Genomic DNA, 17565 nt, shown 5'->3' with positions numbered 1-17565 from the left:
ACTATTTGGGAACATGTGTGCAGTTTGTTTGGGTTTTTTTTTGTTAGTGACTGTGTAAGCTTTTTTAATAGTGATTTTGGTGTAATGTCTTCTGTCTTAGTGCATGAAGGATCCCCAGACCATGGCTGCATGACATTAGCCTTATGTTATGCACTAGGTTCAGCCTCCTTTTACACAACCTTGAGCTAAATCTGTACTGAGACACCTCTACTATAGCACTGTGAATCTTTGAGAACAGAAAAAAAACCAAAATCACTGTTTTCCTGCCCTAAGTGAAATTTAAACTTGGTCAGGTACACTTGACATGAACAGAAAAGGGATTTAAAAAAACCAGTCAACACTCCAACCAATACTTTCATCCCTGCTTTCCAGAGATATGTCTAAGTTTAGCCTGGGGTGTACAAAAGTAAAAGTCAGGTTTAGTTGGTTGCAAAGTTACTGGGAGCCCCTGACAAAACTGATGTTTGGGTTCTGTGTTTCTTTCTAACCTTATCCAAATAAGATTCCTTGAGGGGTAAAAAACTGCCTGGAAGTATCTTGGCACACAGTGAAAGCTTGGAAACACTGCTGCAAATACACATTTTCCTCTGCTCAATTACTAGTAGGTGTTATGGGGTTTCCTTAGAACACAAGTTCTAGAAACACCACATGAAGGACAGCAGTAATTACTGTGGTTATTTTCAAAATATCCAGAAAACAGACTCTGGATAGAAACTTCAGCAAGTGAAAATTTAATAAGTGAAAACAACCAACTTGCTGCTATGATGCAATAAAACTAATTCAATAAGGAAAGAGCAGGCCACTACCACTCCAAATCAAATCTGGAAGTAGAAATTTATTTCTGTTACAGTGATACAAGGAGGTGGCTGCAAAAGGAACCATCATCAGTAGCCTAAAGTAATAGAGTTTCCTGTAATTTTAAAGCAAAGGAATCACAGTGTTTTGCAGGGTTTGAAAGTCCCAAGAACTACCTGTGCCTAACCTCAAAGGTGGGGTGGTAGAGAAGGGACAGATTTGATCTTGATGCAGTGTTTGTGCAGTGGTAGCACATACCTGGTTACTGAAAGGCATTATTTCCAGGATAATTAGTATCTACTAGCATAATGGCCTGGAAAACTATCGAAAACTATCTGTATGGAAATTCTCACTGCTTTGTAAAGTTGAACCCTTAAGTTTAGCTGGGGAAAAAAGTGCATTTGAAGCCAGATTCAAAAGGATACTCAAAGTAAAGAAGCCTCCTTTAAACTTTCAAAGTACATCTGTACAACACTGTCTGTTTCCATACACAGAAACTGACTTTCAGCTAAATCTCTTAAGACCTTAGTAATCAGCAGTTCTGCTTCACTGGTCCTCAAATACAATTTAATTCCCTTCACTAAACACAAAAAAAACACCCAAAAAGATGCAAAATGTATATCGAGCACTATAAGAAAATAATTTTTTTTAACAGCGTAAGTCCTAATGCATATGGATTTTGAGATATTTTTTAATGAGGAGTGGTTGGCTATTCAGACCATCAGAAAAACTCTTTCAACACAATTAAGTTAATGCCAAGCATATTTATCTGAATCCACAATGGAAAAACTGTCAGCTTTCTTCCTGAAGATAACGAAGACCCATTTACAGAAGCATTGTACACAAAAAAAGAGTGTTTAAGTGTTTTATTTGTCCATTTGGAATGATTAGTGTTTATAATCAACAACATAAATCCACCTCACAGTGAAAAACCTGACAGCTTGTTATTGCCAAACATATTACAATCTGCTGACGGATGAAGAATTACAGATATACAAAGATGAATAACATTATATCACCATTAAATCACATACTCTGTTCATAGCACTTTAATCCTCTAACATTGTAAACTAAGATTACGAAAAAAAAAAAAATCAACTTGTCCAGTGATAAAATACATTGTGTTTAGTACACAATATAACAGTACAGTTTGTTACACTAGTGCACTGAAAGGTAAAAAAAATGGACAGCTTCTTTGGGATAACTGCATCATTGCTGGTCTCTCTCTTGCCCAAACACTACTTGCAGCCACAGAAGCTACCAGGAAGTCTCCAAAAGTATCCTACTAGGAAAATCCATCACAGTTAAAATACATCTATTCTGAGATATTATACTCATATTACTTGAATATGAGGACCCAAAATTAAATTCCTTCACATTTGGAGTGACCAGTGACATCCCTTATGAAATCAAGTGAGTAATGGACAGATCTGCATCCACACTTCAACCAGTAACTGAAAGGGATGTGGAAAACAGGCTTTCACTTTTCACCCAGTTAAGTAAACAGTTACTTCATATTTGGAAGCTTTCTAAGAGTTTTGAAGTTTAGTGGTCTGAACCATTTTTCAAGGTTACTAGCATGTAGAAAATTGAGTAGTATCAGTATAACAGCTAAAAGACAAAGCATTTTCAGTTATTAGAGATGGAACATTCTCTTCTCCAAAACCTAATTTGGAAAGTAAAATTTCATTAAAAATTTCCAGGAGTGACTTGTATTACATTAACTCTACATGACATGATAACTTCAAAGACTGAAGTTAACACTTACTGGAATCAGCCTTCAAAGTAAAATGGATCAGAAGAATAATCTCTATAACTCTAAGTATACTGCTAATCTTTTTCTCAAGATGTTGCCTGCTACAAATGGTCTCATACAGCTATTACTGCCCTAGCAAGTCTGCAGACTACTCACTTGTCAGTTAAATATGATGTGAATGTGAAAAGAAGATGGACACAAGAGGATGGCAACAGATATCATCTTCATTCAAACCAACCAACGGCAAACGAGAAAAAATATGAAGCCAACTGAAGTTGGAATGTGTGTGAGGGAAATCCCATTCAGTATCTCTTTATATTCTGAATGATTTGTTTTCTTTATAACACAGTAACTTGAGGGAAAAAAATAAAATGAAGCAACAGCAGAACAGAATCCCTCCTTTCTCAAGGATCTGAAGTTCCCTCTGAATTTAATTCCATGATATCTAGGAAAAGTTGAAAAACAGACACTACTGTGTCAGTACCTCTGCCTGGCTCACTACAAAATTCTGTCTGTGTCCACCTGCTGTCACCTTATGAACAGATTGCAGGCTTTTAAGGGCAAAGACTAATTTTTTTTAATTTTTGTCTACACCAGGAAGTGATAGTATCCATATCTCCTCTGTGCTACAGTAATATAGTAAAATAACATTGTTATGCTTTAATTATTTTCTGTTCTAAGCTTTAGATCCATCAGAAGTGAGAGATGGTTGCCCAAGTTTCTACAAACAAAAAGCCGGTTTACACATGTGATCTGACACAAAAATAAGTACTCTGCTTGCCAGCATCCATGATGCAAAAAACCTACAAGGTTATTATCAACAAACTGTAAGTTATGGTATCTTTTCATCCGTTTCAACCCTTTCATTGGAAAGAGGAGGTAGATCAGAAGTAAGGTACATCCTGCACTGCCTGATCAGCCATAAGGCACATTTACATTCCACTGAAAATAGGATCTATTTAAGGGCTGGCAATGCAAGTTGGAAGAAGTAATCAGGAAGAAGTAATCAAATGCACTTGGAGAACCATAATGTCTAGCTACAGACCGTAGCAAAGAAACAGACAAAACATCTTTTTTTTTTTACTATTGAAAATCTAGGTGCTTTATCCAAATGAAACTTGAGAATGATAGACCTACAAAAGTATGGGGCTACTGGCTCAAAAGGCTTACTGGCACTTAATTCCTTTTTTCACAGTGAAAGGAATGGACATAATCATGGAAGTGTTAAAAAAATGCAGCTTAAGAGGCATCTGTCTTCAGTTAACTTCAAAGTTATCTTAAAAGTGAGCTGGTAAGTTAAGATGTTGTTATTAAAAGATATTAAAATCCATGAATTTGTTTTCATCATTACCTTGAACTAAAATTTACCCCCAAAAATCGAAGGGTAAAAATCCCAAAGCAACCGGGGGATAAAGTTACAGTCATGTTGACATCTACTCAAGTAAACTTTTAACAAATAATAAGGACAGAATACAGATTCTTTGCCAACAGATCAATCACAGCATAGCATTAAGCTCTCCTCCAAGTTTGAACTGGCTCTTATTCAAAGTAATATGAGAACTGGGTTCTCCAAATGTGAAAGGCACCTCAGCTGGCTTCAACGTGAAAGTTGTCAAACTGTGCAAACTCAAATGAGCGAGTTCCAAGAGCAGCCCAGCCATGGCTTGGTTTAGAAACGGTGACATTCTCCCATAGCAGATAACCATTTAACAGTCCTGAGGCGGAATTACCCTGTCAAAAAAAGGAAAATGTTAGCTTTGTAAAATCCAGCATCTGTGTTGACATTGAGCCTACTCACACGGGAGACAAGACAAAGCAGAGAGATGTCAAGTCAACTTGCAACTACATTTCACACACTTTTCACGCAGAGGTGCTTCTAAATATTGCATAGAATCCTCCAGTGTCTATCTGCTCTGTGAAACAGATCTAATGCCTTTACAGAGAATATATAAAAAGCTCATCTTCCCCAACTCACAGCTTTACTAACTCAGTGTAGAATCTGAAAAGTAAACTGGTTTTCCTCTTCCACTTGCATAACACTCTCTCAAACAGCCCTACTCTCTTAAGATATACCTGGCCCTACTTATGATATACCTGTCAGTAATTCCTCAGAATTAGGCAGAAGTCAAAAGTAAAGACGGATGTAATTTAGTCATTAAGCTGAGAGGAAGAGCAGATGCAGAACTTTCAAGTATCACTCTAGCTACTTCAAGCCATTGAAATTAAAAATTATTTCAGGAAAAATTACAATTTATCTTGCCAGTGTTCCACTAAACAGTATTTAGAAAAAAGTACTTCTGTTTACTTGTATTTCTTAATCTGAAAGACAATTACGGACACAGGTAAAAGCAAAGAATGTCTTTCAAAAAGGATTTAATGTAAGAATTATTTAAAGAGGGCTCTGCACTTCTGTTATTACGTCAAAGGTATATTTGGTACAAAATACTTGAACAGCACAGATGGAAGTTTGAAGCAACGTAATTTTAAAGTTACCATGACTGTCTTGTGGTTTAAGTTATTTATGTTCAGTAAACTTTCAGGTTAATAAATGTCTTGGCCTGTTGGCAATCACTGTCATAAATGCAGGTGTACCACAGCCAAAACTAAACTACATCCATTCTAGTGACTGACTCAGGTACAAGTGTCCCTTTGTCTCCAAATGTGATAATACAAGAGAAAAAACACAGTTCCTAATACTCAATGACATTTTAGCATGAGGGACTCATTGCATCATTTTAGAAGAGTTATCTTCAGTAGCAGATCTCCCCAGCTAGGACTGAAGCTTCCCCACATTTCAGACCACACTGCAGTTGCAAAGGTTATATTAGACAAGGGGATTAGGCATTCAGAAGAAGGAATCAAGGCCTTTTAGTTACTTGCACCAATGCCACACACAGGTGAGTGCACAGGTATATTTAAAGTAGAGTTCAGGAGTACTTTCCTCACCAAGTGTCTAGGGTCAAAAGGGGTGGAGTGGCAGGGGAAGAAAAAATGTGGGCAGGCTTCTCATTAACTGTAGCCCATTTATACAGCAACATTATGCCCATGCTTTTTTATTACAGTAGAGAACGATGGCAGCTCATCTGAGTTCCCTAGTCCTTTACTAGCTGCACGTACAAGGCCTTAGCCTGCAAAGGGAACTGGTGGGAGATAGATTTGTAAAACAGGCCAGTTTAGTAGTTTACTGACTGTCTTCAGAAAAAGGAAGTCAGATCTTTTTTGTTAGCTTAAACAAGAGATTTGCCTCTCTGGCACTCCTAACATCATCTCTCAATTCATCTTTCCAGTTATTTTCTATACTTTCTACAGTTTCTCAAGATCTCTTTAAAAATACAGGCAGCTGAACTTGGTATGGTATTTTAATACTGGTTTAAAATAACAGATATTATTTATATTTTAGATAGGATAAACTAATACAAGTAGACCACCAATAGTATAGCCTTGTTTTGTCTAAATCATTTAGGACTGAAGTTTCATAGTTGTTTTTCTGGTTTTTTGCCAGTGTCCTTACCTGAATGTTGAGAGTAAGTGTGTGCCATGCATTATCCCGGACACCAGAAAGTCCTTTCATTAATATTTCTTCTCCAGCTGCAAAACATGTTTAAGTTAACAAAATGCTACTTCAGTCTTTTGCTGAAACTGATAAATACCAAGAGAGTAAAAAGAAAATAATATCTATTTTTCAGAAGTGCTCAGGACTGACATTTTACCAATTTCAAGTGCAGTATGAAAGGCTTAACATGCAAACCGGGCTCTACATTATCAGTGCATTCTCCTGTTCTGCCAGGACTGTTTTCCCACTGAAATCTCCAATGCTCTTGGCAATTTGGCATAAGATGAGGATTTGCTCTATTGAGAGCAGGAGTTCATGAAGTGTGACAGTAGCTATCACTCTGCTTCTTCTATAGACCTCCTTCTTTATGTATTGTCTGAAACTATTTTAAATCACAGGGTTGGAATTGCCACATCAACATGTTGCTTAGTTCTACTCAAAATTTAAGCCAAGCAAATATTGGGTGTGGCTGACACCTGGATGGAAGACCTGAAAAAAAAAATTAAGTGCTACAAGTCTTCAATTATTCAGCTGATAGTTTAAGCTGCAAGGTAATTTAACATTCAGGTTCCCTTCTACAAATCTATAAAGACGACCAAAAATCGTTGTACAGAAAAAAATTATCATGTTGTGTAGCAAGTGTCTCAGGCAAAATAATGGGGTGGTTAATAATTTCATCTAGGAAAAATTAGTTTTGACAGCCTGAGAAACTAATTGGGTAATGTTGCGATGTCTCATTAAAAATAAATACTGGAGTTGATCCTAAAGACAAGTATATTTTCACATATAGCTGAAATTTAAGTTTTTATGGAGTTAGACATTGCAAGAAGCACCAGTATGCTAAGAGAAGATATGTAAAACCTTCTTTATGCTACTTATCCATGGTAAAAAAGGAAAGGAACACACACACAAACACACAACAATATAGCTTATCAGATATTATTGTATTTTTATTGTATTATTGTAAGTCTAGAAGCTGCATTTGACTCATCAGAAACTACTGGAAATTTTAACTTGTGAAGTGATAGGAAGTGCATTTAAACAACATAATCTGCCACTATTTGAAAGAAAAGAACTTTTAACTATTGATGAAGTTTTATGACACACTCTTTCACGTGTCTGTCAAATGCTCTACAGATGAACACACACGAATGTTAACATCACACGTAGAATATGCTCTCACTCCACTGAGCTAGGCTAACAGCAGGACGCATGATCTGAGGAAGAAGCAGATGTATGTACAGTGACTTGCACTGCTCTGCAAGACAAGTCCCTGCATTTCACTCAGGATTTTTTTTAATGGGTAGTTAAAGAATACAGATCAAATCTTTCTGTAATTAATACTGTGTCAGAGTATGTATGAAAAGCAAAATAGGTTATATTTTCTAATGTAAAATAGGTTTTGTCAGTGGAAAAAGAAAAAAATGCAGAAATCTCGGCTTAAGTAGCCAGCCAGTAGCCTTAAGATGCTTTCTCTACCTACAAAAAGTGGCCATCATTAGAGCACAATAGCTTAAATTCATAATGATGGCAACTGAACTACAAAATCTGAATGTTAGCCATTTTTATGAAGGTTTTAAAAAAGACATGTCCATATGCCAGCATCTTCTTTAGCAAAGAGCTGCTTACCTAGGTCACGAGTCACTCTGTAGGTGCCATCTGCAAAAACCCAGAAGAAAACTCCCTTGGTACGTCGAACGTATATCCCACCATTGTCAACTCTTCCTGCAATAAATACGCCCCCATCACGCTGCTTTTCTATGTAGATGTCACAGGTGACTGTCAAGTTTACCCTGTAAGAGAAGTTCAGTGTTTTTAGAAGGAAGGAATCAATTTTTTAAAGCAGGCAATAGGTAGAAGATTATTCCTTATTCAGTACAGCAACCTTCCTGAGGAAAGATTTAGCAATCTTAACCCTGGGAGAAGCAGAGAACTTGTTTAGACTCATTCCCACATGTGAGTTCATAGATTTTCATAGGCATGGCAATTCTCAGAAACCAACAACAAAAAGTGTATTGTCAGCAAATTTCAATTAATTACTAAAATAAAATTTAAAAAAAACCAACCCACATGAACAAAAATCTACCAAACAGTACTTTTGCATGTCCACAGAAAAGCTGTCAGGTCTGCAAAATGAAAAGTTGCTTCTAGGTAACTAAATTAAATCCAAGATTCAAGGTCATAGCACCACATCTGCTAAAATTTGCCATTTCTCTAGGATTTTTAATACAGGGCAAGTCTTAAATAATCCAGACTGCTTGCCCCAAAGCCAAAACAAATGTTTTTAAACAAAATGTTTAAATAAGTTGAAAATATTTGATTTTCCTGAGGTGATACTCCAGCTCAACAGTAAGACACTATTTGTATACATAATGACAACTGTGACAGAGAATAAAGCAAAGTGATACCAGAACCATCAGATAGCATTTAGTAAATTTACACAACTTCTTCCTCCCCAAAGTTGCACTACAAGCCTCACAACCACAAAAATTAAAAGCATTCTTTACCTCTATTAATGTATATTCAAATTAAAAATCTATATCCCATGTCTGAAAGCATTTGCAATATGGATACAGCCACAAGGTCACATATTTATGAGGTTTATAATTATCTATGATTATTTACAGAATGTGAAAATACTCTGTGACACCAGCTCAGCTGAGAACTGAATCAAAGAATATCTATTTTAAGATATCTTTTCTCCTCACCTTTAACACAATAGTAATGTTATTAGAAGTATTAGATTCTTGGATATATATTCCTTGTACAAACAAGAGTACTTTCTGGACTCCCTAAGTATTAAACAAGAGAACTCCCACATCCTCCTTAAGCCATTATAAAGAGATTGGAAGCAATGCCTAATTAATTAAATAGTAATGTTTCAGAATGGAGCTAGGTTCAATAAAACAATCAGAGCAAAACATGAACAAATTCAGAATGAGGGAAAAAAAAGCTTTCACACGCACAAGTTTAAAATGCAAACTAAAACCAACTAAATACTCCTGAAATTGAATCATAATAAATTGCCACTAACGACTGAAGTCAAATATAATTCCACAGAAAAAATTAGTGCAGAATTGGTTCAGAATTTTAATGGCACACACTAATTGTTGAAAACATCTGCCAGGGACAAGATTAGCCTTAAACTGAGGATGAAGCAAACAAATCTGAGGGCCTGAAATTGAAGACCAGCATTATGAAAAGTTACAGATCAGTAAAATTCGAAGAATCAGCTGAATATTCAGGACACAAGCTTGGTTCTCAAAATAAGATGCAGATTTAGAAAGAAATTGATCAAAAATGAAATAATAGGATGTTTTTAGGAATCTCAGTACAGTAATTTAAGAATATAGCCTGTGTAGCTGTTATAGGAATCACTGAATATGATTTACTTTGTGAGGGAAAGTTGATTATATGGGTAATATGAGATTTTTCTTAACAGAGGGCTGCAAAAGAAAGCATCAGATAACTGAAGAACAAGCTCCAGTTACAAGATGATGGTATTCTTCCAGGCTTCAGATCAAAGTGATTCAATCACTTCTCCAGGTCTGAAATTAGAAGTGTGAAGCAAGTCCTGAAAAAGTATTTGGGAGATCATTGATCTAATCAAAGTGAGAAAAACCTGACAGAATGGCTACTTCAAAGAACATACAAAAAAAAATTTAAGCTTGACTTCTTAGTGGAAGAAAAAGTTTTAAGCATGAAGTTTATAATTACTATAAAATCACAATTAGTTAACAGGCTCTTTCCCAAATGTTTATTAATTCTAAATAAACATTATTCTAAAATACGCTGCTTGATTATAAATTACCATTACATCTCCTAGAAAGAATTGCAATTGTAATCCTACTCTTATCAAAGCAGTAAACCTCAGTTACATTTACCCAGAAAAAAACCTGGTCGAAGTAGCAGCTGAATCAAACCCACAATTCTAGGAACTGCTCAGAAGATGGCAGTCTGCAACAAATACAACTGCATTATCAATTAAATAATGGGAATTATAAGATTGATCAGACTGTTAACAATTAATCCAGATAACTCAAAATTATGTAATTTAAAAGTCATCAATTTTTTTTGTCCCATTTAAAAAATATTGAAACTCAAGGCTTATACTGAGTTAGGATTTTGAATTGGTCTTTCTAGTATGTCAGATCCATTATTCTGAAAATATAGCTTGAAAAATATATGCCCAGCAGGCAAAAATATCCAAGACAGTGTAGCAGTGGGCCAAGTAACCAAGAGATGTGGTGGACTCCCCATCCTTTAAGAGTCATTTAGACAGGCACAGTTGATCTCAATGACTTTTGGAGGTCCCTCTGACATCATTCCTACATGTGTACAGAGAATCTGAGTGCAAAAGCATGAGCCCTCTGTCCAAGAGAAATGAGGCTTGAGACAGATTAACTGATCATAACTGACACTGGTAAGGAGGACATTTCCCCAAATGTCACTAGAAAATCGTATTTACATACCACTGAAAATTTCCTATGATACTGATGGTCTGGTCTGCATCAGAAACCCAAGTGATGGGCCGCTGAACCACCACTTGGCGGAGTGTGAACACATGATCTCCTGGGTCAGAAGCATTTATAAAGTATTCAAAGACACCTGTCTGATCTGCAAAATTTGGGGCTTCACTGAAAGGTGGATTACCTGTTCAGAAAATAAAATACATATCAACTCCAAAACATTATTTTTCTTCTATATACACTTGTTTTCAGAAATTTCCCTGGAAAATTTTCTCCAGAATTCTGACCTGCTATATCAAAACACAGTCTCCAAAACTGAAGTTAAGTAGACACCAGTTTTCACAAACACATGAACCAAGTAAATTGCATTTTTCCCTACCTTCCTTCCAAAAGCTGGTTTGCTATAGTTATGAGCTATACCATTTGCATCAAGGATTTTAAAACTGCTAGTGAACATCCTGTTAAGACATAGAGTAAAATACACCTCATTTCAAGTGAAGTATACAGGTGTAAGTTGTTGGAGAAATGGATATTAAAAGAAAAAACAACAAAACAGACCTTCAGACTACTTCATGTAGAGGATTTAAACAGCATAACTTACTGCCTTTCTACATTATCTGTTTGTGAATAAAGCTTTTGGATAAGAGAATTCTGACTTACGTATATTAAAATCATCTTTGTAATTTGAAGGAAAGGGATGAGGTGGAGGTGGCTGTGGGTAAATGCATTTATGTCCTGTCTTGAGTGTGGTTAAAGTGTAGACTTCATCCACATCTAGATCTAAAGAAAATCTTCCCCTCCACACCTAGAATTGAAGAAAGTTTAAGCTGCAAAAATTAAACAATTAAATGACAAAATACTCAACTTCTTCAATTAAACAAGATCCTCTAAAGTCCTGCTTTAAGGCAAATGTCCTGTCTTTTTGCCTCAGCATTTAATATCTCCAGGCTATTTTGAAAACTCCTTTCCTCCAAATTCTTTATTACTTCCAGAAAAGCTTGTATATAGCTGATAAAATTATAATCAAAAGGCCTTAATGACGTGTGCCCTAATTTTGCACCTGAAGCACGAAAGTCAAGGAGTTTCAGCAAAGGCAGAAGATACATCTGAAATTGAAGAGAAACTGTAATCATAACTGATCAACTCACTTTTACAGGGTGGAGTCGCTGAAAAAGACTGGAGTTTCCAGATTCAAAACCAAGTCTAGAATGCCACACTTGAAGGGTTTCCACCATAAACTACAACAAAACACAATACACAATTTAACACAACAGCAGCAAAATAAAACACCTTGAATATTCACCTTGAGAAGTATCAGTCCTCTATGGGTGTCTAGCTTTTGTTATTTTAAAGTTGTTGATCATATTAGAGGCCACAACTCTCCTCAGATATCCTCAGATAGCCATTACCTTATACCATATGCCTTACATTTTTATCCATTATACATCAGTAATGTCCTAACATGCAGCAATGTTGTTTTTAAAGACAGAAAGCATCACAATCAAACAACACAAACTTTAGCTTCTCTTTTACCAACAATGGTACCCCTTTGATACAAGCTCTCTGCCTTGGAGTAATTAGACTGAAATAATCTCTTGCTCATTTCACTTTAATGAGACCTTTAGTTTAGTTGCTGGTTCCTTGATATCCATTTTTGAGCAAAGTACTTTGCTTACAGATCTCCAAAATTCTGCAATACTATATATCAACCACATTAGCTACAGATTTTAATCATACCTAATACCTATAATTAGGGATACAAGCAAGCAACCTAGAGTTTGCTTTTCCTAAGCAAACCATTTTATTGCCAATAGAATTGTCCAAGCTATCTCCCCCTAAAGCAAACCAATGCTGTCAAAATGCTTGAAACTTTGCCAGGTGTGTACAGTCTCTGGTATTGGAGGCTGTTAATTTCTTGCTAATTTGTGGTACTGTCTTGTATGTATTTCGTTATGAATAGTAGGTCATTTTACAAGACTGTTCAAGTGTATTCAACATCTACTTACAAATGACCCTTTGAGGTAGAAAGTTGCTCTCTGAGGTGTGACACTGAAATTAGGTAGTGGAGGTCTGATACACTGAGAGTGATTATGAGTCTGAAGAAAAAAATAAATTTAACAGAAGGAACATTCATTAGTGAAATGTATCACAAAGCAACCCCTATGAAAAACATACAGCATAGAATTGAAATTAAAAAAGCAATCATTTATTTCACTGTTAACATAATAACTACAATTACACTAGTTTTATAATTTTATTTTGAATGCTGATTTTAAAAAAGCACATGATTAAACTTCCTCCCAGAGTGTGTCATCAAATTAAAGCTAATTTGTGATAAAAAGATAAAGATTACATATATATTGGTCTTCACGAAGACTCAATTAGCTATTCAAAACTTCAGGTAGGAAAAAGGACCTCTAGTGGACTCACTAACAAAACTACCAGTATGAAAGAATATTCAGACACTAAACTACGTAAAGAAAGAGAGGTCCTTCATAACAAAACATTCTCTTTCCTAGTTCATTGGAATTGCTGATGCACATACCATAGTTTCAATGATGATGGTAAGGTTCCCTAGACCATCTGTCAGAGCTACAAAACTGCCACCTCCTTCTAAGTGTCCATCCACTTGCAAGTATGACCAGCCTGGCTGAGTAAATTGTGTTGTGTGTGCTGAGATAATAAAAACAAAAATCAGAATGCAATAAGACTTCATAAAAAACAGTACTATTTTCTTAATCAAATTTCTCACATACATGCTTACACAACAAAAACCTGATTTGGGGACGAAAGTAATAGAACTTCCAAAACAAATTCTACCTATACAAGAAGAAAGATTAAGGAATTATACTAAGGCACAATTTAAAACACCAACTCTGTGGCAGAAAAAACAGTTAAAATGATAGAGGTTATTTAGACAGGAAGAACAAGCTATTACACCTCTATATAAGGTACTCATATGCAATCTGAAAATTCATCACAGTTTAGATTTTCACAAATCTCTTTTTTTCTTTAAATAAAGCAAACATTGGAGCCAGAGAAAGCATAGATGGGCATCTCCGTGAGGAATAACTAAATAAATAAGGTTTTCAGCATAAAAGAATAGAATATGACCCAGATCCTGAAAATCCTGAGCTACATGGACACTGGAACAACTGCTCAGCTGTTCTGAACTGTTCATGGGACAGTATGGCCATTTTTGGTTTAATGCTTTTACATATATAGGTAACCAGCAAAAGAAAGAAAATTAAAGTATTTGTTTTCAAAGTGTTTGCATGGCACTGCAAATCTTACTTGCTCTAGTGAATTGTGGCAAAGACAGTAAAACATTACAGACATAAGGACTACTGAGTAGCCAGTGAATTTGTGTGTCCATAAACAGATACTACGTGAACACCCTTCGCTTTCCCCAAGCTTAGGGAAATGCTGATTTACAAAAGCCAAGAATCTCAAGCCGGGTAAGAATACAGAGGTTCTTTGTTCCATTTTCTCAAATTGAGAAGTAAAGTATCAAATGAAATTGATACTCCTCAAAGATTAAAAATAGAAGAGGGAAAGGAAACATGAAAGCACATTAACCCTTATGTGTACTTTGGATCAAAATATTTTAATAGTAATGGCCGTAAACACAGTAGCTTATTCATTTCTGCTACATCTAAAGGTCAATACTAAAAATTAGTATTTCCCTTGCTATTAGATCTTTCTGCTTTCTGTTGAAAGGAAAATTTTTTTCACCTTTTTTAAAGTATTCACAAAACTTTTCACAAATCTGTCTTAATTTGGAAAAAAAACCAACAAAAACACACAAAATAAATGAAAGCTTCAGAAAATACAGTGATGCTCAGTGTCAGATCACCAAACTTTTAACTGCAACATTTTACCTGTAATCCAAATAGGAGCTTCAACTTTATAATGGCCACTCCATGGCTCTTGCGCTGTCATTAACCCACATCGACCAAAGGGTAACTCTTCATAATAACTAGCCACCAAGTTCCATGCAATTGTCCTGGAAGAAAAATAGCTGTTGGCTCCACTCATATGGACAGTATTATATTAACTTAGTATAAGAATCCATTCCTCTTTTTTCTCCAGCATACAATGAAAATAATTAGGGGGATGAGGGTGGGGAGAATATCTTTCCAGCTGAAAGGGAAACAAAAAACCACAGGAGAGAAAAATAAAGCAAATCAGCTTCCAGTGTTGAGAGCTTCATCCAAAAATTGTGATACATTCCCTGGTTATACCATCATAAAAAGTTGCACATTAAAAGAAATATGTATTGAGGGTTAAAGACTCCATTTGTTTGCAGTTTTTTCCTGTTTTGAAGGCAAGACATTTTGTCAGCAAAATGTATAGCTTTTTGTTAGGGTGTTATTTGGTTGGGGTTTTTTTGATTGACTGTTTATTGTTGTGCATGGTGGTGAGCTTTTTTGCATAGAGTTTTTTGGGAGCAATTAAGTACCACTTAAAAAAAATGATCCTTTCTCTATCCATATAAATAAAAAACAGAAAACAATTTTAATCAGCCATCCTCCACAAGCTGTTGCTATTTCAACAGGTTACTGTCAGGATACTGATAAGGTTAATCACTTCAGGTACTTTGATTTGTTCTTCACCAAAAATGTTTTGCAAGGATTGTAAACTTTAGACCTGCGGGCCATAAGTATGGAAATACAGCTTAATAGAGCAGTTCTGTAGAAAGGAAAAGCTGGCAAGCTGTTCTGCTGATGCATATGGGTAAGTGCAAAGGCCTCATCCTGAAGTCACTGTCATAGATTAATCACACTATACAAGCATATAAAAAAGACTCTGGAATTCTACAAAAACATGCTCATAAAAATAAAGTAAACTCAACATGCTCACATCAAACTCGTTCTGCTAATTTCAAACTTAGAAAGAGATGCAGAAAACTCAAGTTCAAAGGAAACAAGCTCAGAGAAAGATAAGCTGTCTTTCATCAAGAAGATTCTGTTTTCAATATAAAAGCCAAGATAATTTCACTGTTGGATATATGGAGTTAGAACGATTCTATGATAATTAATACAACGCATATGCCAGCTGTGAAACAAATGGGACGCATATAACTAGAAAGGGCTTGTAAAAACAGAAAAACATTGGGAAAAGACTGACCCCAAATTAGTATATTGAAGATATTAAGATATTAAAGCATATGATAAGAGGCAACCAGAATTACCAGGAGTTCACATAGGAAATATTAATGTGTTAGAAAGCTTCAGCTTGCAGAAAAAAGATTTGTAAAAACCAGGTGAGTCAAAAAACTTTATAAGTATCTAAGTGATTTGTACTGCACCCCACTTCAACCATTTCAGACAAAAACAATCCTCTTTATTGTTCCAAAATAAAGTTACAGAAAAACTAAAAGCTTTGAACAATATTGCTTACATCTTGATGACTATATTTTCTTTTAATCAGACTTTTATTTTTCTTTCAAACTAGTAGTTGTTGCACTAAAAACATCAAACTGTATTTACTATTCTCTTCTAAAACTGTGAGTTATGCAATTTCCCAGTAAAGAGAACAGCTTTCTTCCAGTTTTCAGTTTGGAAAGAAAATGTGCAGATTGGTAAATGACTGATTACTGAGTGGTTTAGAATGGATTCTGAGGAAGAACTTGAATGGAAAGACTAGATAATTACATCCATACATATTACTTTTAACTGAAGACAAACAATCTGATAAAGACCTTAAGAAAAATACAGACAAATTAGCATTACTGATATTTTTCTCCAATGTTATTCATGTTGATCGTTTTTCTTAACATTCTCTTTTTAATAATTATTACCAGTCTCAAAGGCATCTGAAATTAGCTGCATAAACCATTGGATGCTATGGGACAGTAACTCAAGAATACACTAAAACCTGTGGAACTTCTACCCCAGAAAAAAATTAAGGACAGCAGACTTCATACATTACTATATTTGAATTCAGACTGATGCCAGGGCAAGTTTCAGTTTACCTGCTTTCTTACCACAGCAGATAGATGTCTTATATAGTTCTTTAAATAATTCTTACACACCAAGTTGTGAAAGTGAGCAACAGTGGACAACACTTACGAGGTCATGTTTCCATTCACGTAGTTTTGGTTCAGGATCCGAGCCCAGCAGCCTGCACCTACTTCATCATTGAAAGTACTGTAATCTTCTGAAGACCATAGTTTCTTCTCAGTTAATATGGCATTTTGCACTGTTTTTGTCCCAGGATAGTGAGCTCTACATAATATTTTAAAAAGAAAGAGCACTTAGGACAAAGGGAAAAATCAATCTTTGGAAGTACATACAGCAACAACGATTCACCTCCTTCAAACTGAAATGAAAAACAAAATATCTTTGGAATACAGGTGGAATAGAAGAAAATGGACCAAGGGGAGCTATAACAACATTCCAGGGCTTATTGTATTTGTATCAGTAGATTATTTCTTCTAAAATATGACAGCATATAAGTAAATGTAGAGTTAAAGATGCTGAGCAATTTCCACAGCTTGTTAGAGCAAATGTAGAGTTAAAGATGCTGTGCAATTTCCACAGCTTGTTAGAGCAAAGCTCTGTCTTGAAACTGAGCTTGAAGATTTTCCTAACTAATCTGCTAAATAAAGACATGCTAACTCATAGAATATTAAACAAAACCATAAATAATTGTAAAATCAACAATAAGATACAGTACCAGGCATTACTCTAAGAACTTAACTGCAGGAATGTCTTCAGATCTAAACATGAACTTAACTAATTTTTTTAATAAACTCATGTTTCAAAAAAGCATTCTAGTTGTACTATAGAAGTTACAGAGGCATAAACTGAAAGGAGTTGAAACATATAATGAAAGCTAATTTTCCTTTCAAGATCTTCCTTAGTATGAGGAGAGAAGCTTTCTCCCAGTGGAGACTATTAACTATACTCAATTACAACACTAATTCAGTGTGCAAGGTTTGTCTTGACTGAAATAAAACCTTTTTAAATCACTTGCAGAAAACACTG

The 17565-nt window shown here is 35.3% G+C and overlaps 1 protein-coding gene across 2 annotated transcripts in view; it reads right to left on the bottom strand.

Moving 5' to 3' along the window:
- Positions 1-1644: 1644 nt before the first annotated feature.
- GALC (galactosylceramidase) overlaps positions 1645-17565 on the bottom strand; it is a 32941-nt gene continuing 17020 nt past the window's right edge. For both annotated transcript variants that reach the window (XM_050335822.1, XM_050335821.1), the window contains exons 8-17: positions 16648-16803; positions 14455-14579; positions 13119-13246; positions 12580-12669; positions 11722-11811; positions 11234-11378; positions 10577-10757; positions 7734-7897; positions 6063-6139; positions 1645-4282 (exon numbers count right to left, since the gene is read on the bottom strand). In XM_050335822.1, coding sequence (XP_050191779.1) covers positions 4139-4282; positions 6063-6139; positions 7734-7897; positions 10577-10757; positions 11234-11378; positions 11722-11811; positions 12580-12669; positions 13119-13246; positions 14455-14579; positions 16648-16803 — 1300 coding nt within the window. In that variant the 3' untranslated portion in view covers positions 1645-4138. The remainder of the gene's footprint in view (positions 4283-6062; positions 6140-7733; positions 7898-10576; positions 10758-11233; positions 11379-11721; positions 11812-12579; positions 12670-13118; positions 13247-14454; positions 14580-16647; positions 16804-17565) is intronic.

This window comes from Myiozetetes cayanensis, unplaced genomic scaffold (genome assembly GCF_022539395.1).
Source record: "Myiozetetes cayanensis isolate MyiCay16 unplaced genomic scaffold, myiCay2020 scf6-25, whole genome shotgun sequence".
Lineage (NCBI taxonomy): Eukaryota > Metazoa > Chordata > Aves > Passeriformes > Tyrannidae > Myiozetetes > Myiozetetes cayanensis.
Note: the sequence above shows the minus strand (reverse complement) of the source record. Positions and strands in the feature narration are given on the sequence as shown.